The sequence below is a fragment of the Peromyscus maniculatus genome, chromosome 23 (genome assembly GCF_049852395.1).
Source record: "Peromyscus maniculatus bairdii isolate BWxNUB_F1_BW_parent chromosome 23, HU_Pman_BW_mat_3.1, whole genome shotgun sequence".
Lineage (NCBI taxonomy): Eukaryota > Metazoa > Chordata > Mammalia > Rodentia > Cricetidae > Peromyscus > Peromyscus maniculatus.
The window spans coordinates 222,007-247,783 of record NC_134874.1 but is presented as its reverse complement, the minus strand read 5'-3'; the positions used below and the strand labels follow the sequence as shown (position 1 = coordinate 247,783).

The window sequence follows — 25,777 nt, the reverse complement described above, 5'->3', positions numbered from 1 at the left end:
TTAGGCAAGAGTGTTCTTGTTCTGGTTTGGTTGCTGAAGGAGACAAGGTATCCGTCAGGAGTCCATGCTAGAGAAACAAGAAAAGCAATGTGAATCCACTAAGTCACATCCACCATCATCAAGACCTGCCCTTAAAAATGATTCTGTGATGGGTATGGTGGTATACATCTGTAATGCCAGCATCTGAGAGGCTGAGGCAGGAAGATAGCTGCAAGAGGCTATGCTGGACATAGGACAGCTGGGGCTACACAGTGAGATCTTTTTTTCAACAAAACAGAATGAATAATCTTGTGAGGGCAGAGAAACAGCACACTCCAACCAAAAAATATCCCCAACATTCTTCCTGAAGGTCAAAAGCAAACTTTCATCAGATTTATGAAGATACTACTAGTGATAAAACACAAACAGCACAGAATATACCATGGCGTAATGAGGTCCCAAAAGGCTGGGACTCAGAACTCACGCTATAATCTCAGCATTTAAGAAGGTGAAGCTGGAATATCACAAGTTTGAGGTCAATGTAGGTTATAAAGAGAAATATTGTCTCAGAAAACCAGCTATTTCAGCACTATTTGTAATAGCCAGAACCTGGAAACAACCTAGATGCCCGTCAACTGAAGAATGGATGAAGAAAATGTGGAACATATACACAATGGAGTACTACTCAGCAGAGAAAAAATAATGACAGCATGAAATTTGCAGGCAAATGGATAGAACTAGAAAATACCATCCTGAGTGAGGTAACCCAAACCCAAAAGGACAAACATGGTATGTACTCTCTCATAAATGGTTATTAAATATAAAACAAAGAACAATCAGACTGCAACCCACAGAACCAGGGAGGCTACATAGCAGGGGGAACCCTAGGATGACTGTGACTTATAATAAGTTTTGGTTTTACTCAATCACTGGGCAAGCCTCAATGAAACATTTCACTATTAGGATAAGAATTTGTACTGTATCAAGCTGATAACAGAAATAAGTAAATTAAATAAATAAGAGAAAAAAACACAGCTATTCTGTCTCAAAAATAAATATATGAATGAATGAATAAATAAATAAATGGCCCAGAATGGTGTTTGCCTGCATGTGTGCTCATGTTTATCAGTAGTTTCTGGTAAGGGTCATATTTTAGGTTTATGTGTGTGAGCATAAAAGGATAAGATGGATGAATATCAAAGTGTCAACCTAGTGAGGGAGCAGGAATGTGAGGATACTGACACCAGTGTGTGTGTGAAGTAAGTTAGATTACATAAAAGGAGAAGGAGATTTTAGGGATAGGGATGGAGCTCAATGGTAGAGCACCTGCTTAGTATGCTCATCGTCCTGGATTTCAGCCCCAGCTTGGGAGAGGGGGGTGCTTCTGTAAAGGATACTTGAGCAAGTCAACTTATAAACTCAGATATGTAGGAAAAAAGTAACTGCAAATCATGCTGGAACTTTAGAACCTATGTTCCAGGCTACCTTTTCATAAGCCTGAGTACAAAAAGAATCTGTTAAGGAACCCAGCAACATCAAGGACTGTACAGACTGTTCCTGCTCTCTGCAGAGCTGGTGCCCCTCACAATAAGTGTATGCTTCTCAGACTTACTTCTTGGCCTCTTGCTGCAGTTCTTCTATTTGTTTCTTTAGTGTCTCGTTGGCCTCAGTAAGAGCTACCATCTGCTCTTTGTCAAACTGCAAAGACTTTAAAAAGAACAAAGAATGGCCAGTAAGTAAAAAGCCACTTACTTCAGATATTTGTCACTGATGAAACATACTTCAGAGAGGTCAAAAGCTTTTCTCAGGCTTGAAGAGATGGATCAACAGTTAAGAGAACTGGCTGCTGTCCTAGAGGACCCATGTTTAATTCTCAGAACCCACACAGCAGTTTATAATCATTTGTAACTCCAGTTCTAAGTGATTCAATGCCCTCTTCTGGCTTCCATGGGTGGCATGCACATAGTACACAGATATACATGCATTCTAAATACTCATATACATTAAAAACATTTCTGGCCACTGTGTCCAAACCATTAATGCCTTCCGGGCAGGAAAGATAAGCTCAGGTTAGCCCAGGCCTTACCTGATACCTCATGAAAGGAACAAGCAAGGTGCTTCTGGGTGAACACTGGACATACCATCTTTATATAAATGTGCTGGCCACTTGTCTACCTGAATCTTGCCCTGGACCTCTTAGGGACTTTCAGCATGTCATGTGTAAAATGAAGCCTTTTTTTTTGTTCTAGCATCCTGCATATCAACTCTCCAAATTCCTCACCCCAGGAAGTGTTCCCTATTTGGGACAGATCTCTACCCATAAGTCATCCCTTACTCCTACCTGGTCTGATCACCAAGCCAGTCACCACACTCATTAAAACAGCAAGACTCAGGGGCAGTATGGCTGTCCAAAGGGCATGGGCAGCTACCTGATTCTCTCAGTGACTGCACCCTGCCTAAACTCAGGCTATCTGCAGAACACTCTCTCCTTTCTGTCTGCTGCCTACTTTGCAGACTTCAAGGCTCAATGACTAGCTCCCAAGACCCTGTCACAGGGTGGCATGTTCAGATGCTCACTCTTCTTTGTTTCTTTCATATAGCACCACAACCTGGACTTATCTGATTATTAGTTTTTGGGAAGGCCTTGTCTCTAGATTGTTTTAAAAGCCTTTCTTGGCCAGTGCTCCCTGTTCCATCTTGTACACAGTAAGCCCTCAGCACGACTGGGTGAACCTTCACAAGAACCTATGTATTGCATCTCACCTGTAGTTGAGTCTCCATTTCATCTCGTTCTTTCTGCACTGACTGAAGATGCCCCTCAAGATCTGCCATCTGCTGGTGAACCAGGGACATCTCCTTCTGCAGTCGTGAGTGTTCTACTTCTACAGTCTTCTTCTCTCCATGCACCTTCATTAGCTCCTGCCTCAGTTCCTTCATCTCTGAGTCCAGCCGTTTTTTTGTGGCTTTCAGCTCGCTAATGAGTTGGTCTTTGGAAGTAGCATCTCGCCGATAGGCCTCTACCATTACCTTCAGGAAAGACAAAAGTAATAAGCCAGTGCCAGTCAGCATCTTACCTAGGGAATAAGGCTGGCTTAAATAAAAATGTTTACCAACAATTCAAGGTATAACCTCCCTCACCCACGTTCTAGGTATGGAACCCAAGGCTTAGAGAATTAGAGGCAAATATTCTAACCACTAAAGTACACCTCTAGCCATAGGGCACAACTTTTTATACAAAAAAAAAAAAAGTTACAATCTGACACTACTCATTGAGAAATACCAATGATGATGGCATGTCTGGATTTCTGTCACATAACATGACTACAAATTATGCGCCCCCCCCCCCCAAATCTGGACATTGTATGAAACATCCCATTATCCTCCTAGAATCCTTGTATCTTTCGGGTACTCTCACAAGGGCTAATCTCCCTTTGGCCAGGGTGCTTGGATTCTGAAAGTTAATCCTTTGCCTATCTCTGTAATAAACTGAAACACAACTTATAAACAAAATCTGGAGGATCTTCCTCTCTTAGAACAAAACATTCAACTGCTGCTGGCAACAAAGCAAGGAGTCAGAGCCATTCCTCCACCAGGAGACAGGGCTTCACAAGACAAAACTATGTCATAGACCCGTTTGGGTACAAACTAAATTTGTTTTTAATGTTGGGTTATGGCATAAGCTTTTCACATACTTTATACTGCAAACACAACCAACACACATTGACAAAAAAAAAAAATGTGTAACACACACAGATCTTGGAGTGATAATGACAGGGTATCCTGACAGGTACTACATTGGTGGGAATTACATTCAGCATTGGAGGATCATAGACCCTAAGTCAGGGGAGAAACATCATGCTGCCTCACTGACTGCAATGGGGGACTGCTTAGAACAAGTACACTGCCTTTAAAAAGGATAAGACCTAGATGCTTCCCTATTTCTGATTTTGTTCCCCTGAAGCAAACAGACTACTCAGCAATAGCCCAACATTTATTTCCCATGTCTTACCTTTTGCTGAAGAAACTGCTCCTTTACCTTCTGCACCTGTTTTCTCAATGAGGCTGTCTCTTGCTGCAAGTGCTCCACCTACAGGAGAGGTTTGCAGAAGGGTGGGTGGCCTGACAGTTCTAGGTCTGCACCCAGTGGCATTTCTTAAGCTGGGCAGTGGTGGCACACGCCTTGGAAGGCAGAGGCAGGCAGATCTCTGTGAGTTCAAGGCCAGCCTGGTCTACAGAGAGAGATCCAGGACAGCCAGGACTGTTTCACAGAGAAACCCTGTCTTGAAAAACCAAAAAGAAAAAAAAAGTCAGCACTAGCCAGAGCACGAAAAGTGGCTTTCGGTCAGACACATGATAGCCCAAGGGCTGCTCAGGCAGGACACAGAGCCAGCATCTTCCCTCCTTGCCACTTAAAAGTACAAAGACAAGGGGAAGGGCAGAGGAGTGAAAGAAAGGATGAGGCAGGGGATGCTCTAGATTAGATAGACTTAAGCCCTTCCTGGAATAGCCAGAGAGGAAATACTTTTAAGTTATTGTGAGCCACATGTCTGCTGCAGCTTCTCAGCTCTGGTCTTGCAGCAGGAAAGCAGCCAGACACTACATAAAAGAATAGAGTGAGGCTCTAGTCCAATGAACCTCAATTTACAACATCCTATATCCTTGTGACTTAAAGCATACCAGAGACCAGCCCACCCCTAATATCTGGAAGCTTGTAGAAATTGCCATCTCAGGCCCCAGACTGAGACAGATCTGCACATAAAGAGCCCCAGGGACTCAGGAATACACGATATATTGGAAGGGTTACTCTGGTACAGCAAAAAGCCTTCTGCTGCTTTGTTATCTCATGTGAGAGAGAAAAAAAAGAGAGATTCTGGGGACTGAACCCTGATGCATATGAGGCAAGTATTCTACCACTAAGTCACACCCCAAGCCCAATAAAAATGCTTTTGAACACCCTATCAGGACTCTTATAGCACTCTGCATGGTTCATCTCCATGATATATGGCAGAGATACCCAGACATAAAACATTATTCTTTCAATTATTATTACATTCTAAAGCATTCGAAATCATGCTCATCTGACAGCAGTTAAGAGCACTGCATGTGATCACCATCTTAGATGGTGGACTGAGGTCAGTAAACCCAGAGCCTTGTATGAATAGCTTTTTCTCAGAGACCCTTGAGGACATGTGTTCATTCTAACCAGCCAGGTGGGACAGCCAGCACCTGGGCAAGGGAGAGGTTGAAAGACAGCAGTTTCCCTGTAAGGCTGTCAATACAACCCCACCTCTCAAGTCAGGAAATAGACTTCAGAGCTCCAGCCAACATGCAGAAGAACCACTCCACTATGCTGTTCCATCTTTAAGGAAATCATAATCCAATACAGTAAAATTTCAACATGGTCAATACTGTCCAGTGTCAGTTGAGATCCCTCTTACAACTCCCTCTAAATTAACATCTCCAAGAGAAACAGACCATGATCCCTGATCCTTTGTCCTTACAGAGCAGAATATTCAGGCATAATCATTCAAACTCTAGTTCCACTTCCTGAGCATCTTTCTTTACTATGTATTTTTTATAGATTTGTCAGTTTCTAGCAGTGTCACACTGTTAGCACACTGCTGTTCCCCATATATGGCTTCCCCAGTGGGCTGTGCTTTTACATACCAGGACACTGGTGTTAAAAGGAGGAACCTACTATGAGCTATCTGTCCCACCCTGAACATATCACATGACTAGCTTGCCACATGTAGGAAGAGGAAGCAAAACCAAGTGTACTGCAGCTTCTCCTCCAGCTGAAAGCATAACATCAGCAGCAAAAACGTGCTTTCTTGGCAGATAACATTTAAAAGCTCCACACAAAACTTGTTCTCCCAGTATCTGGTTCCTCCACACCCAGAGGCCAATGGAGGAAAGGGTTACAACAAAAACTACTGGTTTCCTGCTCGAGAACACTCTTCCATTGGTCACTCACGTTTGTAACAGAACACATCCCAGAAAAGAATCAATCTATGGTCCTTCAAAAACAGCTAAGACAGTGTTACCTGGCTGGACTTGACAGCCAATTCTTGTCTCAGTTGTTCCAATAGTCCTGATGTCTCCTCAGTATCTTCTTCCAAACGCTGTGCTCCTCTGTCAAGTTCCTCCTTGTCATTCCTGGCTGAGTGTAGAGCCACTTCCAAAACAATCTTCTCATTCTGCAGGAAGTGAATTGTGTCCTCCCTGGAGTCAGCCTCTCTCTGCAGCTCCTCCAGCTTTGCTTGTAGCTCATCATAACGTGTATGCAGGTCATCAAGAGACTGCCCCTTGGACTGTAGAGCCTCCTGTGTGGAGGTGAGCTGCTTTATCACATCTAGGTGCTCCTGCTGAAGTGCTGCAAGCTGCTGGTCTCGCTGGAACAATGTCAACTTCACCTGAAAACAAATGATAAACTTAACATGCTGCCTTCCACCCTGGTACAAGAATTTATACATTTTTGATGTTCAGGATTTAAATACTTTTGATGGATTCATTGAAGGGTCTTTTTTATGTAAAATTTTTGAGTAGAAGAACATGAATAGAAGCAAACCTGGTCAGGCTGGCAACAGAACAATCTGATAGTACCCTTCAAATATATTCAACAGACATTTCAAAACAAACCTGAACTAATAATATAGCCTGATGCCAGAGATCACACACAGGCCACACATGAATGGCACTGAGACATGCATGTCAGGCAAAGCCCACATCCAAATAAATCTCTGTGACCCTAGGGTCTAGGAAGCAGCAGTTACTTACCTGTTCCAATTGTTGCTCCAGGGATGCTGCTGCATCTGCCACTTTTTGTAACTGCTCCCGTTCACCTTCAAATTCTTCCAGCCTCCTTTGGAGGTCCTCCTCCACCATTGTCTTTGCCTCCTGAATCTGTATAAATGCTGCCTCCTGATCCAACATGTCAGCCTGAATAAGAAAATATTGCTTCTTTTAAAGTTTATTTTGTGTATGAGTGTCTTGACTGCATGTATATATAGGTACCACCTGCATCCTTAGTGCCTGTGAGGCCAGAAGAGGGCATTGGATCTCCTGGAACTGGAATTAAGATGGGTGTGAGCTACAGGGTGCTGGAAATTTAACCTGGATCCTTTGAAAGAACAGCAAGTGCTCTTAACCACTGAGCCATCTCTCTAGCCCTAGAAACAGTATTTCTTAAAAAGCAGAAAAATGTGATCATCAATAACAAACTTCAAGTCTCATCCTTTACAGAGAAACACACATACACACTTGCTATGCAAGAAGTTCCTATTTATATGTCCATCCTGTCTATGAACTATAATCTGACAGGCCCAGAATCAGTGGCTGGTACCTATTCACTTACCAAAAGGTAGAGGCAAGGCCAGGCTACTCAGGACTCTTATCCTAGCTGACTGAGACCCGTACCTAGCTACTTAAGAACCTGAGGCAGAAGGAGGACTGCTTAAGACAAAGTTTAAGACAGGTAGGCAAAAGAAAAATAATGGAATTGAGATGGAGATATAGTTCAGCTAGGAAAAATGTTTGCTTGGCATGCATGAAGGCCTGGGAAGTACTATATAAAACCACATGTGGTGATACACACCTGTAATCCCAGAACTCAGGAGGCAGAGAGGCAGAGGCAGGCAGATCTATGTTTTACACCAGCCATGACTACATAGTGAAACCCTGTCTCAAAAAAGTATAGTTTTAGTTGTTGTTGTTCAAGGTCTTCCTGGCTATACAGTAAGATCAAGGCCAGCATTAGCTACACGAGACCCTATTTCAGTCACTTAATCACTCAATCTCTTTTTAAAAAAGAGATCAAGAATGGAATGGATCTTCTCCCTGACCATGAGAGGACAGACCAGAAACATATCGCTCCTTTTCAAATGTGGAACATTAAATAACCTCTTTGATAAGACTTCTATTTGGAACTACTTAGTAAAACAAAAGCAAGAGGAACCATGGGATCAAATATGGCATTTCTTTTTGTTGTTTTCTTTCAAGACAGAATTTCTCTGTGTAGCCCTGGCTTTCCTGGAACTAACTCTGTAGACCAGGCTGGCTTCGAACTCAGAGATAGGTGCCTCAGCCACCCACGTGCTGGGATTAAAGGTGTGCACAACCACCGCCCAGATAAACAAGGCATTTCTTAATAATTTGACTATATAGGTAAAATCTGGCATTGTGGTACTTTTTTTTGTTTTTTTTTTTTTTAGGATACAGGCCTTTTAATTATATTGTATATATGGGGGAAAGATACATACACACATGTGGAGGTCAAAGGACAACTTGTGGGAGTCAGTTCTCTCCTACATGTTGGTCACAGGGACTGAACTCAAGTCATCAGGCTTGGTGGCAAGTGTCATTGGTTCTTTACATTATTAGTTACTCATTATGGCTTTCAACATGGTTCTCTTCCATTATCTGAGCCAAATGGCTGTGTGCTCCACATGGAAAAAAGAACAGGTAGAAAGGTGAAAAGATGAGAAATCAGACAAGCCATAGGAAAGCTGAATTCTTGTGTAACTATCTATGAAAAGTTGGGATCAAAAGTGACCCAGGAATGCAATTCACAAACATTAGTGACTGTTTTTTATTTTTTTATTTTTTTTTTTGTTTTTCGAGACAGGGTTTCTCTGTGTAGCTTTGCGCCTTTCCTGGCACTCGCTTTGGAGACCAGGCTGGCCTCGAACTCACAGAGATCCACCTGCCTCTGCCTCCCAAGTGCTGGGATTAAAGGCGTGCGCCACCACCGCCCAGCCGACTGTTTTTTTTTTTTAATAAATTTTTTTTTTTTTTTTTTATATTTAGTGTGTGTGCACATGCATGTGTTCAAATGCACTTGAGAGCAAAGGCACACAGACCATGGTGCCATTATGGAGATCAGAAGATAAGTTGCAAGAGTCAGTTTTTTCTTTTACCATGTAGATTGCAGGGATCTAACAGGCTTGGCAGCAAGCAACTTTACCATTCTGCCAGTCCTTGACTAGATGCTTTATGTTTTTTTCTTTTTTGCTTTTTGTAACATGAATAAAAATGGATATTGTGGCTGGGCGGTGGCAGTGATGGCACGCCTATAAATCCCAGCACTTGGGAGGCAGAGCCAGGTGGATCTCTGTGAATTCGAGGCCAGCCTGGCCTACAGAGTGAGATCCAAGACAGGCACTAAAACTACACAGAGAAACCCTGTCTCAAAAAACAAACAAACAGGGCTGGAGAGATGACTCAGCGGTTAAGAGCACTGGCTGCTCTTCCAGAGGTCCTGAGTTCAATTCCCAGCAACCACATGGTGGCTCATAACCATCTGTAATGAGATCTGGCACGCAGACAGAACACTGTATACATAATAAATAAATAAATCTTTAAAAAACAAACAAACAAACAAACAAAAGATATTGTGGGACACGTATATACTCATAATTCATAGGACAAAGAGGCAGGAGGTTAAGAGTTCAAGGTTATCTTAGTTATAGAGAGTTTGAATCCAGTCTGTCTACAAAGGCCTGTCTACATAGGTTAAGGAATCATCTAGAGCAGCAATTCTCACCCTATGGGTCAATATATCATATCATTGGGGGTCTCATATCAGATATTTACATTACGATTCATAACAGTAGCAATCGGAAAGTTATGAAGGATCAATGAAATAATTTTATGGTTGGGAGTCACCATTACATGAGGAACTGTATTAAAGGGTTGCACTGAGAACCACTGATCTAGGGTGTTATAGAGAATGGGATTTGGATCCAAATCAAATATACATTTCCCATCATCATCTAGAGATGGTCTGTAGAGACAGCAGACCATAATGAAAATACCTTTGGGAGAGCAGTGGACACTGGAGGACTGAAAATAAGTTGAGTGCTTGCAAACAAATGAAAACCACTATTATCACTAGGCCTGGAAATACTGTCTGATATACAAATATACTTAATCCCCCTTTCCCCATTCACTCTGTGGCTAGCTCTGTCCCCAAATGGCAACAATGCACTGGTAGGAACTCAGGTCCAAATTAGGGTTTAAAGAGGCACTACAAGGTCCCAAGACACTCAGGCCAGACAAGAGGTGGAATTCCAAAATGCTGGACAGCTATCACTGCACATTGCTTAAAGGGATTGTGTGTGTGTGTGTGTGTGTCTGTGTGTTATATACTTTTGTACATAAACATGTGGGAACACACATTCATGCATGTATATATACAGGCCCAAAGAAGACATTAGGTGTCTGTCTCTTTTTCTCTCCATCATACTACCTTGAAGCAATGTCTCTCACTGAAGTAGTTGTTTGCCATTTTGTCTAGGCTAGCTAGCCAGCAAGCTCACAGGATCCTCGTCTCAACCTCCCACAAATACTAGAGTTACAGGCACATGCATCCATGTCTGACTTTCATGTAACTCATGTCCTCATTCTTGCACAGCAAGTGCTCTTACCTACTAGGCCATCTCTGTAGCCCAAAAAGAATTTTTTGAAATATTACATTATTTGAAATAATGTAGAAAAGTATACATATTCACAAGATACATTTATGTTCACTAATAGGTATTTTGATTATGTCTGTGTATGTTTTACACTTGCTAGCAAGACCCACAATCAGATAAAAATTATCACTCCACCATCACCACAGTTCTCACCTCAATGCTCTGGAGCTGAACAGCTATTCGTTCCTTTTCCTTTATGGATCTATGCTGAGTTTCTGTCAGCTGATGGGACAGGGACACATTCTCAAGCTTCAGGTGCTCCAAAAGGCCTGCTTGGGTCATCTGTCCAACCTTCAAAGAAAAATCCAGGAGGTAAAAAGGAACTTAAAATTGTGTAGACCAGCCTATCCTTTGTCACTAAGATGTTCTCTCTTTGTTAACAATGGCTACTGGATGACTTTCTAAATGTCCCGCAATGCAGGGAAAGCTCCTGCCCTTCTCTTCCTCCCCAGGACTTACCACCACAAATCCTCTGCCAGCCTATCTTGAATTGGAGCCATGTTGCTCCTGGAGGGGCGGGGGCACCAAGAAATCAGACCTTCACACCTGAGATCATGCAGTTTGGACATGACCTACACTGGAGTCCCAATTTAAGGTACACCTATAAACTAATAACCGAATTCCATTGGATTACCACTTGTTCCAGAGACAATCAAAGTAGCTAGGACTAAAGTTATGAAGTTATGTGTCACCTAATTTGGCTCACAGTGTCTTCAGGAGAGGAAAGATCAAACTCTGAGAAGGACTACCTGCCAAATTCTCTGTCATACAAGAATACCACAAGAAAGATTCAGAGCACAGAGGACAGGATGGGAGAGCCTCAAGCCCAGGAAAGGTCAAAGGAAGATTTACCCTTTGGTTGAAGGGAAGGCATGAGGGGCTCTTGTAGAGGAAGGGTATGGCTATGATGTAATCAGCAGACGCTAAACGAAAACATATCTATGAAATCTAAAACAATGCATTAACACCCTTTCCCCCATTTTGGTAGCTCTGAATGTGTGATCCTCTTGTCTCAGTCTTTAGAGATTTGGATGCCATTGCATCTTTGTAATGCAGGGGAAAGCACATACCATATACCTGAAAGGAGTTTCCTACACTATACCTGGATGTGGGCCACCTCTCCCTGCAGCCTGACCCTGGCCTCCTGGGCCAACGCAAGCTGCTGTTGGTACCACTGCCGGGCATGCTGCAGAGATGTAATTTCAGTCTGTGATGCTTGTAGCTTGCTGGTCAGTGTTGTGCGCTCCAGCTGTACTTGGTGGAGCTGACTCTGTAGGGCTGCCATCTGCTGCCGAAGGTCATGCACTGAAAGTAAGCAAGCACAGCCAACTCAGACTAACCTGCACTAACAAAAGCCACAGCTGAGTGGTCATGTGACCTGAAGTTGACGTCTACAGAGAGAAGCCTGCAGTTGATGTTGGTTATGCATAGTGGCCATGTCCTATAGTCACCACAAAAACAGACAGATAGGGGGTTCCTTTGTGTCCCTAGACACAACAGTTCTATTAGATGATGACTATATCTGTTCATTTACCTGTGGTTCTGTTTAAACACACCTTATTTAATATCTCCTGAATTATTTCTCTATTATCTTCTAATTATTCACCCATCTGTCTTTTTTATCTTATTTTATATTTATCTTATCTTTTTTATCTTATATATATATATATACTAATTATCTTAATTATTATGAATGACTATAAAGCTCATGGCTAGCAGCTCTATGTAAGTCAGCTACCATGCCTTAGCAAAGTTTCTGTAATAAACTGTCTTCTCCACAAAATAGCTCAGAGCCTCCTCACATATAGAATATCAGCATTTGGAGCCATTTTAAACAGCAAAACTCCCTCCAAGAAAGCCCAAAATTGGACATGTGACAGTAAACAGATAAAAAAAAAAGGACAGTTAACAGTCTGAACTGAGGGTAAGACTGAGGGTAAACGAGATCTGAGTGTCACCCTCTTCTACAGAGTTGGAAGAACACACATCAAGTAACACAAATCTTAATTAACGTGGCCATGTCTGTGAAGAATCATGAAAATCTTATGAGTAAACCTGGAGTTACAAATAAAGTTAAGCTGGGAAGAAATTTGTTATAGAATCTGCAATGACCAAAAACCAACTATGTATCCCAGAAACTGTCATGTCGCCGTGGTTCTCATCTTTGAATACCCAATGACATCAATTTGCCATAAAGAAACAACAGTGGCATCATATGGTTGATTCTGCACTAGTACCCACTGGTCTGCCACATGGTCAACTCAGCATGAGCAGGGTAGGAGGAAAGTAAGACAGGCAGGCAGGAAATCAGCCGCCAGCAACACAAATAAATTACAGTACAAACAAAACCAGACATTAAAAAATTTTAATTATATCCTGAATTTAGGAAACTACTTGTCTTTTGAAGACATTTTCTTGCATTTCTTTATTTTTATATGGTTGCAGGGACTTGCTAAGTTGTCTGGGATGGCCAGAGCTTTTGATTTCTTTGAGTAGCTAGGACTAAAGTTATGAAGTTATGTGTCACTAAACCTGGTTTAAATATTTTATATGAGAGAGAGAAAGAGGTAGGTGAAGTTTGCTGCATAGTTTTATGTTAACTGGATATAAGCTAAAGTCATCTAAGAGGAACCTCAATTAAGAAAACACCTCTTCCTAGCAGTGGTGGCACATGCCTTTAATTCCAGCAATCGGGAGGCAGAGGCAGGCAGATCTCTGTGAGTTCGAGGCCAGTCTGGGCTACAGAATGAGTTCCAGGAAAGGCTCCACAAAGCTATACAGAGAAACCCTGTCTCAAAAAGAGAAAAAAAGAAAAAGAAGAAAAGAAAATGCCTCCATAAGATCAGGTTATAGGTAAGCCTATAGGGCATTTTCTTAATTAGTGATTGATGTGGGAGGGCCCAGCCCATCAGGGTAGTGCTACTCCTGTGTTGGTGGTCCTGGGTTCTATGAGAAACTGGACTGAGCAAACCATGGGGGCAAGCCAGTAAGTAGTACTCTTCCAAGGCCTCTGTATCAACTCCTGCCTCCAGGTTCTTGCCCTGTCTGAGTTCCTGTCCTGACTTCCTTCAATGATAAACAGTGATGGGGAACCATAAGCCAAATAAACTGTTTCCTCCCCAAGTCACGGTGGCTCATCACAGCAATAGTAACCCTAACTAAGATATCATGGTTCAAGCTTTTTAGCTTACCACGTGGGAGATGGGAGGCAAAAGGATTCACTGTTCAAGGCCATCCTCAGTTACCAAGCAAGTCCAAGGCCAGCCTAAGCTAATGAGACCTTGTCTCAAAAAGAAGTAAAGAGTAAGATTGTTTAAGAGAGTTTGTGATCCTTTATATGCAGTGCTTCAGTTTCAAAGTAATGAGAACTCAGAAAGGCAACAGTGTTCCACATCTAAATCATACACAGAGATCAGCTACAGATCAGTATAGGAACTTCTGTATTAGGCACACTAAGCAACTCATCACAAGTCCATTCTGCTAGCTCTTGTATAATATTAGAGGACCAGTCTTAATATTACACATCCCAGGGGTTCAGGAGAGAGAACTGTGAATGGTGAGGACTATTTTCGGGAAATAGAATATCAGCACACAGAGCTTAGTCTAGTCATTTATTCTTCCAAATCTTCTTCGTCCTCCTGTGCCCTGGGAGTCGCAGTATATATACACTTACAAGCAGTAATCCCTTGGCAGTGGAAAACCAGGCTTCCAGGGTCAAACGGAGGGGTGATAAGAATCACACAGAGGGGCAATAATTGTTAATTATCATTTGCAACCCAAAAGGTAAGCCCTGAAAGTTACAGACCAACACACTGAACAAGGGGTCACTAATCAATAATATAGGCATCACTCTTAAATATTTAAGATAACATTTTCAATTAGTAGGAATAAATGTAGAATAAACATACAGCTCAACTACCCCCAAAACACTGGATTTGGGGGGGGGGGGGAAGAGTAGAAAGGATTACTTCTAGTGGTCAAAAGTCCAAAGTCAATTTCTGAGATTAGATTACCTACTTTATGCAAAAGCATAGACTCTTAAGAGTTCAGCCAAAATTCTATTTACTTTAGCAATGTAGAGACTCTGTATTAAATGTTAAGCTAACATAAACCTGAAGATTCATGACACCAGTTACGAGATCCAGACATCACATTTGGGCTGCAAACCGTACCTGTGTTGTCCTTGCTGAGGATGTTTCTCTGCATGTCCTCTACTTTGGCCATCAGTCTCTGATACTGCTCCTCTGCCACTTGCAGGTCATTGTTCGAGGATGCCAGGCTAGCATTTTTAGCTTCTAGCATGTTCTGCAGGTCAGTCATGGCCCGCTCTAGATCCCAGCATGATTGCTTCAAAGTGTCCACTTCAGAACTAAGAGAGTCCTGCTTCTGCTGGCTGCTGTGGCTGTGTTCCACCTGTGCCTGCAGCCTTGTGCTCAGGGCAGCAAGCTGGGCCTGTAGCTCAGCTTTTTCTTGAAGTGCCTGAAAATATCCACAAATGACCATAATGGCATTCAGAAAAATAAGTCGCTCTATCCACTGTTTTCACAAGACTGCTGAAACTTATTACATTTACAATTTAGTGGGACAGAGGAAAATGAGTTTTACTAAAAGCACTCTATCCCAAAACCAGTCACTTAAACATGACAGTTAGCTGTCCCCCATATCAAACAAATTGGTGGATCCCTAAGAGATAAAAGCAGTCAGATTCTGATTAATGAGGAAAATGGGCTCAAAGTATCTCCAGAAAAATACTGCTACTGTAGAAATTCAAGGGGTAAGCCATAACACAGATACAAGAATGGCACTGAGTAGTTCAACAACAATGCCACAGGACAGAGCATAGAGAGCAAACAGGACCCAGGAGCTATAAAGAACAGTAATGAGACAAGTGAGGGCTGGGAGTGTTACTCAGTGGTAGAGTGCTTGGTTAGCATGCAATAGGACCAGAATTCAATCCCTAGCACCACAAAAAGGAGTTTGATAATAAAAAATTAAAAGGAAAAATGAAAGACAAAGACCCAGCCACCAACACATTCTACTCATCCCAAGCCTATCTAAGAATATGTAATTTTCACTCAAGAAAATTGTGAAGATAACATTTTCAGCAAACAGAACAAACTCCAAAGAAACTGAAATAAATCAATAAAATTCAATAAGACTTTATTTATTTGCAGTGTTAGGGATTGACCCCAGGGACTTATGTATGCCAGGCAAATGCTCTAACCCTGACCTATACTCCAGGTCAAGAGGACTTTAGAGCCAGTATAACTGGCATCCACATAAAACTGCCAGAGATCCATGTAGCTCGAGTTTCACAGGACCCACTTCACAAAAACATTAGAAAACAAAGCAAGTGAAGAAGCAAGGCAAGGTGCTTAGACCAACCTAAGGACTGAGTACACTGAGGACACATAAATGTAGGTGAGGAAACAGTGACATTCTGAGTTAGGAGAGAAAACTGTGTACAACCAAAACTTACTCTTAAAATCTCTGAAATCACCATGGAAGACTGTTTTATATATAACTAAACTAACTGGCTTCTGCCTACGGAATTTTTAGCATGACACATGTACTTTGCAAAGCAATTTCATCTCACTACACATGGCTTCTCACACTGTAGTATGTGTTCACAGCTTCAGGTCAGGCCTTCACTGTCTCAGTGTGTGTCTATGTTCTCTCTCACAAAACATAAAGCTGAATTCCCCTCAACAGACTCAGTCTAAACTGTTGGCAGAAAGATAAAAATCTAGTTCTCTGCTATTAAGAAACAAACAAGCAAACATATAAAACAAGCCAGGCATGGTGGCAAAGGCCCGTAATCCAAGCCATTGAGAAGTACAGGAATAAAGATAAAGAGCTCAAGGTTATCTTTAGCTCCATAGCAAGTTCAAAGCCAGCTTTGGCCACATGAGAACTAGCTCTAAACAAACAAACAAACAAATATATAAAATTTTGTATAAAACAGTAAAACCGCCGGGCGGTGGTGGCGCATGCCTTTAATCCCAGCACTCGGGAGGCAGAGCCAGGCGGATCTCTGTGAGTTCGAGGCCAGCCTGGGTTACCAAGTGAGTTCCAGGAAAGGCGCAAAACTACACAGAGAAACCCTGTCTCGAAAAACCAAAAAAAAAAAAAAAACCAAAAAAAAAAAAAAAAAGTAAAACCTAAAAATTAAGGAATGGAAAATCATTATCATTTTTTAAAAAATTAATTTTATGTATGTGTATGTGTGTATACACATGGGAGAACCCACAAAGGACAGAAGAGGGTATGCTAGATCCGAGAGCTGAAGTTATAGGCAGCAGTGAGTCACCTATAATGGATGCTATGAAACAACCTTGGGTCCTCTGGAAGAACAGTAAGTGCTCTTAACCACTGATCCATTTCTCCAGATCCCACCCACCCCCCATAATGAAAATAAGATATAGTAAATTAGTATCAGACAAAGCAGACCCTGGACTAGCAAGACAGCTTAGCAGGTAAAGTCACTTGCTTCCAAGCATGATGCCCTTAGTTTGATTCGCTAAACCAATATAGTAGAAAGAGCAAATCAATTCGTGCAAGTTGTCTAATCTCCACATACATGCCACAGCATGTGCACATCCACCCTTACCACATACACAAACACAAATAAATAATTAAATATAATAATCTTTAAGAATTGGAAAAAAACTATTAGAAATGAAAAGCCACCAGGAGAAATTAACTATCACAGAGTCTCAGGTATATTTAGGACATGCTCTTGGCAAATTCTGATAGAGACAAAGGGAAAGAATGAATCATAAATAAACTACCACAACTTTGTATGAGACCAACACACCCTGCAGACAAAATGAGTAATATGGACAACTTGGCTGATGAGTTACACTTAAGGGTATCTATAAAATTATGCACAGCAAAGACCTACATATTCTTTTCAAAGATTTGGCTCATTAAGCAACAGTCAAACACCCCTTACCTGACTGGCTTCTAATGACAAAGCCTCCAGTTGTCCTTCAAGTCTCATTTTTTCTTTAAGAACCTGCAACATTTCATCCTGTGTTTCAGCAAGAGAGCTCTCCATGGATACACTAGGGGTCAGAAGTATAAAGTCATAAGATGAGAACAGGATAGCTGTTAATCCTTTATCCTTCCTTATATTGTCCAATTTATACACACCCCTTCTGCTCCTCCCATTTTGTTTTTTGGATCTTTTTATTTTGTTTTTGCTTTTTTAAAAGATAGAGTCCTTCTATTATGTAGGAAATACACAGGTCCTCTAAATACACAGGTCCTCATAGGGACCTGAAACTCCCTATGTAGTATAGACTGACCCTGAACTTATGATTCTCTTGCCTCAGCCTCCTAAGTGCTTGGATCATGAGTATGCACCACAAACACCCAATATACAAGTAAAAAGCCTTAAGCAGTGAACTGAATCTTACTTTCATGCTCTGGAAACAGGAGTTTGTAAACACCTGGGAAGTCTTAAGAGATAGGTCTATGTAAACTGAGAAAATGGATGCTTTTTATACCACCCAAATGGTTTAGATCTAACTCTACTTATAAAGTGGTAGAGCCGTGTGTAGGTGAAAAGCTAATGTGAAGATTGGGTGGTATTAGCAAAAACACATGGCACAGCAGCTGTTCAGAGTCCAGAGTCAAGTCTGCTATCTTACCTGCTGCAGATGCTGTCTCTGCGGCTCTGCACCTCCCCGTTGACTTCCTGGTTCTGATCCTGGTGCTGGGCTGCTGCAGCCTGTAGTACATCTTTAATCGAAGGAAACTGGCCCATAGCCTCAGCAGAAATCTCCTGGCCATCAACCATATAAGCTGCTCCTGGTGTGCTCACATTAACCAGGGCACCACAGGCCCCTCTTGCAGAGAAGCTGCTGTGTGAGGAACTGTCACTTTCATTTCCATCAGCCTCCGACACACTATCCCCAGTCAGTGAGGCACTCTCTACACGGTTATCAGTCTCAGATGATGGGCTAAACTCAGATACAACTGACGTGCTGCTTCTACTCTGTTTCAGGGAACCTCCAACAGCATCAGCAGCGGAACCAAGGCCTCCAGAGTTACTTGAATCTTCAGTTCTATAGTCAGCCAGAGACCGAATCTTGCTTGACTTGGAACTCTTTTTCTCCTTAGAATGTGCCAGCAGCCCTAAGCTGCCTACCTTGGGCCCTCGAGGAACACTGGTACGCAGGAAGGAATACTCTTTTGTCACAGCTACAGTACTGGCTCTTGGCAAGTTTTCTGGATTTAACATGAGCTCAGGATCAAGTGTACTAAAAAGTTTCATTTTTGTTGTAGGTTGACTGGACTGAGAAACAAACAAAAGTATAAAAATATGATTAAGATTAGCAAGCAGTATTCTAAAACTGTCATCCAGAAAGCATGCACAGATGAACATTCTGTCTAGCAATGGCAGTCTGCCAGGCCCTTAGAAAGCTGGGTGCAGCAGATCTTCTGATTCTATCTCTTACCACTCAGGTTGCATTGAATGACCAGACTTGACCATCCCTGGGCCTGAAGCAAACCTTTTAATAGCCTTCACTTTAAAACATTTTAAAGCGAGTCACAACAAATCTTGCTCATCGAACTTTCTTAGCAAAACTTTTCTGGCTATTGTCCTGGTCAGCTTCTCAGATATAGAAAAAACAAAAAGTCCTATTGAATTAGATCTACTTTAGTTTTGAAATTATTCAAGAGGTAATGAGCATCTTTATTCATATCTGCTTACATATACCTCAGCAAAGACATATGGTACCCTTTCTTGTGGGGTGAGAAGGATGTTGCCACAGGAGTCTCACAGTCCAGGCTGACCAAGAACTTGTGATCCTCCTGCCTCCATCTTAGTACTAGGATTATAACTGTGACACAAGACCAAACTATGTGCAACTCTTGCTCCATTTTAAACACTGTTTATTATCATTTTAATTCCCAGCTATTTTTACCATTTTTATTGTTGTTGCAAATGTATTTTTTCCAAATGATCATGGCAGGATAATTACTGATTTTTCCCATTAATACCTAGAATAATAAACAGACAATTCCCTAAAACCAAATTACACCTAATAATGGCTTTCAGTTGATTTTTCAGTCTTCCAAGGCATCAACCCACAAATAACACCAATTCCTCTGTTTGTTAGTATTTCTGTCTTTTACTATACTAGCTAGAAATTCCAAAATGGCTAAGTGATTGATATTTGGTATAAATGAAAAATTCCAGCTATGTATGTCAACATAACTTTCTTTAAAAATTCTTATTATTTTATGTGTATAAGTGTTTTGCCTACATGCATATCTGTGTACCATGTGTATGCCTGGTGCCCTTGGAGGCTAGAATAGGGTGTCGGATGCCTTGGATCTGGAGTTACTGAGGATTGTGAACCATCATGTGGGTGCTGGGAATCAAACCCAGATCTTCTGGAAGAGCAACAAGTTCTCTTAACCACTGAGCTATCTCTCCAGCCCCAGCATAACTTTCTGTTATAGGAAAATTTCAATCCTGTCATTCTAGCAAATTAATGTAATCCCAGGGCAGGGACATGGGGAGGATGACAACCATCCCAAACGCTGCAGTTCAGCATGTGAACACTAACTGCTAAGAAAGAACATAAAGGGAAAGGGTGAGAGATGGAGAAACTGGACAACTCAGATGTGGACAACACAATCCTGAAGTAAACAAGGACAGTATTTGTAGAACTCAGACTTGCTCAGAACTCATACAGATCCCGGAGACTCACCCTCTCCCGCTGGCGCTTTACTCGGTACTGTATCAGTTGTTCTTCCAGGCGCTTCCGGGCCTGCAGTCGGACTTGCTCCTCCTTTTCCAAGGGCAATGAAGAGGCAGTGGAGCCTGCAAGGGAAGTGACCACTGAGAGGTTGATAGGGAGCAGGCACAGAAAACAGATTGGTTGTTTTAAATTTAATCACCAGTATGTTTTAGCTTGTAAACTACACACAGCCACCTATATTCCAAGACAATTTCCAGAATGAGATAAAACTGAGAACCACAGCCACTTCGTACAGATAAGATCTGCCTTATAAGTGATACAGTACCATGATGGGCCTCTTCTCATAGCAAAAGATAAATTTCCTTATGAGGTTACATTCTCAGATTACCTCAATTGCTGTAGTAACACCATATAAAAATCAAGAGCATATTTAACTGTATTTATTCAAACACTGTCTATTTAATAAACAAAATGACTGATTAGTTTTGCTGCAGCATGTAGTGCAGAGTGAAGACCTAGAAGGCTCTACCTTTGAGGGCCAAGGGCAGGCTACATCGACTTTGACAAATAAGCTCAAATCCAGAACTCATACTCAAAGATAGTAAGCACAAATGGAAACTTTTAAATAAAAAAATGATTTAAAATATTTAAAACTCAACCTTTTAGGGGGTGAGTAACCTAAAGTTATTGCAGCTGCAAAACCAAGACAGCCACTCTCACCAGGACTGGGGTTGTGGTTGAATCCTAATAACCAGAAGATGTGTCTGTGAAACATCAGCAGAGGGCTAAGAGGTCAAAAAAGAGGATAAATGCAATAATTTAACAATCTTTTATATACATCACCCTCTTCAGACATGAATTCTGAAGAAGCAACATTTTTTTTTAAAGAGATGTTCAAAAAAAGTCTGTAAAACATGGACATCTACCAAATTCATTAGGAACTCACCACTGTGGTTAGCAATCTGTGCACTGACTTTTCACAGAGCTACTGTAGTTCAAGTGGCTTGGCCATATGCATGACAAATTCAAGGGTTCCAGCCATTGCACAGATGCCACAAATCAGCAAACAGACCTGGGTTTAAACAACACTAAAGCTCCATGACAAGCTATATAAGATAGAGCTCTAGGTCTGGATGACAATAAGAACAGATCCATACATTGTCACTAGGTGTGAACTCCCTAGAACTGGGGAGGAATGATCAAATATGTAAGCTCATTTTAAAAATGCATAACTTTATTTATTTGTTTGTTTGTTTATTTATTGGAGAGGTGGGAATATGCAAGTTCCTTGGGAGGTAAGATCAAATATGTAAGCTCACTTTAAAAATGCGTAATTTTATTTGTTTATTTATTGGAGAGGTGGGAATGTGCAAGTTCCAGGGCATGCTTGTGAGGACCAGGAACAACTTGCATGAGTCATTTCTCTTTCCATCATGTGGGTCCTGGGAATTGACCTCAGGTCCTTGGGATTGATGGCAAATGCCTTTACCAGTTGTGCCATCTCATCAGACCCTAAATTTATTATTTTTATTCTCTATGTGTATGGGCAAGTATATGTTATGGCATGAGTGAAGAGGCCAGAGGACAACTTTGCAGAGTTGGTCCTCCCCTTCCACCTTTACATGGACTCTGGGGAAACAAACTCAGGTCATTAGGCTTTGCATCTTTATTCACTGAGCTATTGCCTACCTACATCTTAAATGCTGGCACATTTTCAGAAATTTAAAATATACTACAGCAGTGACAAAATGCCAGTGAAGAAAAAAGCAAATAACTCCAAACATGATAATGACAATTTAGAAAAGAATGTACCAATGTCCAACAGATAAAAAGATGCTCAAATCCTCCGGTGATTGAAGTAAAACAATGAATCAACCTCACCATCATGCATTAAAAATAATGAAGCACTGGGTATGGTGGTACATGCCTGTGGCCTCAAACTCCTTGGAAAGCTGGAGTAGAAGGATCATTTGAGTTTAAGAGGATGCTAAAGGCAGGCAGTGGTGCACAACTTTAATCCCAGAATTTAGGAGGCAAAGGCAGGCAGATCTTTGTGAGTTTGAGGCCAGCCTGGTCTATAACAGGACAGAACAGCCAGGGCTACACAGAGAAACCCTGTTTCAAAAAACAAGACAAGGGGGCTGGAGAGATGGCTTGGTGGTTAAGAGCACTGGCTGTTCTTCCAGAGGACCTGGGTTCAATTCCCAGCACCCACATGGCAGTTTACAACTGTCTGTAACTCTACCTTCCAGGGATCTGACATCGACAGACAGACAGACATGCAGGCAAAATATCAATGCACATAAAGGAAATAAATCATAAAAAAAAAAAAAGACAAAGAAGCAGAGGCTAACCTGGGAACACAGACCTCATCTGGAAAACTAACAAAAGTGGGTCAATTTCAGTGCTTAGGAGCCAGAGGCAGGGGGATCTCTGTGAGTTTGAGGCCAGCCACTTTCATCTTCACAGATACTTCTAGGTCAGCTAGGGCTGCATAGTGAAACTATCTCAAAAACAAAACAACACAATGAAAGAACAAAAGTGGATGCAAGCCTGTAATCCCAGTAGTTAAGAGACCTGAGGCTGGAGAATCACAAACTCTAGGCCAGTCTTGCCTATAAAGCAAATTCAAGAATAGCCTGGGATACAAAACAAGACTCTCAGAAAAAACAAAAACAAAAACGAAACAAAACAAAAACCCCAAAAACAAACAAACAAAAAAAAAAATCACCAACAAAAAAAAATATCCCACCCCACCCTGCAGATTAACAGTAACACACACATACCAAAAAAACAAAACAAAACAAAAAAAGGCAAAGAAAAAAATGTCTATACATTGCAGTGGGGGGTAAATGTCTTCACCAGTTACTGGCAATATGACTATGTGGGACAACACTAAACACCTGCTTGATCCACAGAGAAGCAAGTTTAATGGTCCAAGGACACATGTACCAAGATTCTAGCTGTAACTGCCCATTACGGCCAAGGATTAGAATGTATCAGGAAAGCCAGGTGGTGACAGTCCATGCTTTTAATCTCAGCAGTCTGGAGGCAGAGGCAGGTAAATCTCTGAGTTCTGAGGCCAGCCTGGTCTACAGACAAAGTTCCAGGAGAGCCAAGGCCACATAGAAAAACTTGTCACCAAAAAGGGGGGGCACGGAGAGGAGCGAAAAGTAAAAGAAATGAAACAGGTAACAGGGAGCAGCCAACACAAGCTGCCCTGGGTAATGGGGAACCATTTTCACAAGATAAAACCACGTTTTAATCGTGTAAAATTATTTAAACAGCCGGGCGGTGGTGGCACACACCTTTAGTCCCAGCACTCGGGAGGCAGAGTCAGGTGGATCTCTGTGAGTTCGAGGCCAGCCTGGACTACCAAGTGAGTCCCAGGAAAGGCGCAAAGCTACACAGAGAAACCCTGTCTCGAAAAAAACAAAAAACAAAACAAAACAAAAAAAATTAAACAATAGAATCCTACTTTAAAATTACCTTTTAAAAGGTTTTATTTTTAATTTTGTATATGTGTTTGTGTGTGTGTGTGATTTTTGAGTGCAGATAACCACCAGTGTGAGAAGAGGGCATCAGATCCCCTGGGGCTGGGATTACTAAACTACCTGATGTGGGTGCTGGGAACCAAATCTGGGTCCTTTGCAACAGCAATAAATGCTCTTAATTGCTGAGTAATCTCTCGAGCCCCTAAAATTCCTTTTGTTTTATTTGATTATAGGGGCCTTGCTAAGTTGTTCAGGCTGGCCTCAATTTTCAATCCCCCTGCCTTAGCCCTTCACAAGTAGCTAATTACAGGCATATAAACTTCACTTTTAAAGACAATGATGAAAAGTCTGGCTATGTTTATATAAGCATGCAAAGGATCTTGTGAAAATCTGGTTTTCCAACTTAAGACTAAACCCCTGCCTGTTTGCTGGCCACCCATGAAGAATGACATGTGAGGTGTCTTTGTCTGATACCGGTGCTAGTACTGGACGGAAGAAAGTTCCAACATCCAGATGTACTTATACTCTTTAAAGGGAAGCTATGTCATGAAGATGCATCCCTCTGCCTCCCCCATTGAGCACTAAGATACGACAGGACAAGTGAGGACTGCTTACACAGGAGCAGCCAGGCACTGACTCCAAGTAGAAGATGCTGATAGCAAGGGGTGGGGAGAGTCCAGAGGGAATGGATGCTTACACAGTTGCGTTTCTTGCATGGGAAGACTGAGTCTGAGAGACTGCAAAGCTTCTTTTCTAACACTGCCCTCAGCACTAGTTCCCTGAGACTTCCTTAGGTTGTCATGGAAACCATCCACACCTGCAGAGGCATCAGGTCCCACTGGGCTTGCTGTGGGATCAAGAGACAACGGAGGGTCTGGGAACTGCCCGTTCTGACAGAGGGCCTCCTGGCTGGATCTATCTGGGCTTCCTCCTTCCCTAAAAACTCTGTTGTTTACCTCAACACTGGCATCTGGAAAGAGAGAGAAAGCATGTTAGACAGTATCTGAAAAAGTTTAAGTCATTTCCAGACACACAGCTTTATGTAAGTCCCATGAACATAGCATCTCCATATTTTATAAGTTGTTTTCTCTGACTCTCAGGAAACAGGTCCCATACCTGTCTTGGGGCAGGGAGACTTGGGCAAAGTCTCAAGTTCTCATCTGTAAGTTAGCCTCACCCTCCACACTATGACTATGGTATTTAATTCATGTTTCCTCCCCACTTAAATACAAAAAATTAAAAAAAACAAAAACAAAAAAAAACTTTGAAAGTCTATTTTTTTAAAGTGTGTGTGTGTGTGTGTGAGAGAGAGAGAGAGAGAGATTGGAGGGGGGGCATAGGCTTAAAATAAAGCTGAAAAAATTTTAAACATGTACAGATGACAGTAGGGCTAATCAGAGTCCACTCTCACATTTTCAAGGTCTGATTTCAAAGTAAATTGAGAATATGTTCTCCAAAGAGGCAGATAATCAAATCAGAGTGATTCTGCAAAGGTGAACAGAAGCCAAACTTTGTTTTGGCTTGATGAGTTAAGGGTTAGGTATTATAAAAACTCTATTTACAAGCCAGGTGTGGCTGTTCAGGCCTATAATCCCAGCATTTAGGAGGTACAAGCAGGAAGGTCAAGAGTTCATGGTCATCCTGAACTATAAAGCAGGTTTGAGGACAACCTGGGCTCCAAGAGACTGTATCTCAAAATCACTAAAAATTTTTTTTTTTTTTTTTTAAAGATTTATTTATTTATTATGTATACAGAAGAGGGCGCCAGATCTCATTACAGATGGTTATGAGCCACCATGTGGTTGCTGGGAATTGAACTCAGGACCTCTGGAAGAGCAGTCGGTGCTCTTAACCTCTGAGCCATCTCTCCAGCCCCTCAAAATCACTAAAAATTTTAAAACCTAAGTTTACCCACAAGGACTCTGCTCATGGTCCAAACTCAGCCTCACTCACTGCCATTACTATACAAAGAACTAAAATATAGTTCTTCCTCAAAAGATAAAGGCTTCTCAAAATTAAGTCAAATTTAGACTTTCTTCTCCCTTCCCCTGGTAGGTAAACCATGTATCAATAAGGAGGTAGGTAGTGTCCATCCTAAGGAATTCTCAGGCTC

The 25,777-nt window shown here is 41.7% G+C and overlaps 1 protein-coding gene across 7 annotated transcripts in view; it reads right to left on the bottom strand.

The window, feature by feature from the left end:
* Positions 1-25,777, bottom strand: part of Golga3 (golgin A3) — a 48,977-nt gene that overhangs the window by 16,910 nt on the left and 6,290 nt on the right. For 3 of the 7 annotated variants that reach the window (XM_076560387.1, XM_042268427.2, XM_076560388.1), the window contains 12 exons: positions 24,482-24,634; positions 20,180-20,292; positions 18,107-18,753; positions 17,407-17,518; positions 14,624-14,930; positions 11,554-11,756; positions 10,605-10,742; positions 6,757-6,918; positions 6,024-6,392; positions 3,989-4,066; positions 2,743-3,006; positions 1,592-1,686 (listed from right to left, as the gene is read on the bottom strand). In XM_076560387.1, coding sequence (XP_076416502.1) covers positions 1,592-1,686; positions 2,743-3,006; positions 3,989-4,066; positions 6,024-6,392; positions 6,757-6,918; positions 10,605-10,742; positions 11,554-11,756; positions 14,624-14,930; positions 17,407-17,518; positions 18,107-18,753; positions 20,180-20,292; positions 24,482-24,634 — 2,641 coding nt within the window. Of the gene's footprint in view, positions 1-1,591; positions 1,687-2,742; positions 3,007-3,988; positions 4,067-6,023; positions 6,393-6,756; positions 6,919-10,604; positions 10,743-11,553; positions 11,757-14,623; positions 14,931-17,406; positions 17,519-18,106; positions 18,754-20,179; positions 20,293-24,361; positions 24,635-25,777 lie in introns of all 7 variants that reach the window. The other 4 variants (XM_006984084.4, XM_006984085.4, XM_042268426.2 and 1 more) reach the window with 2 other exon arrangements.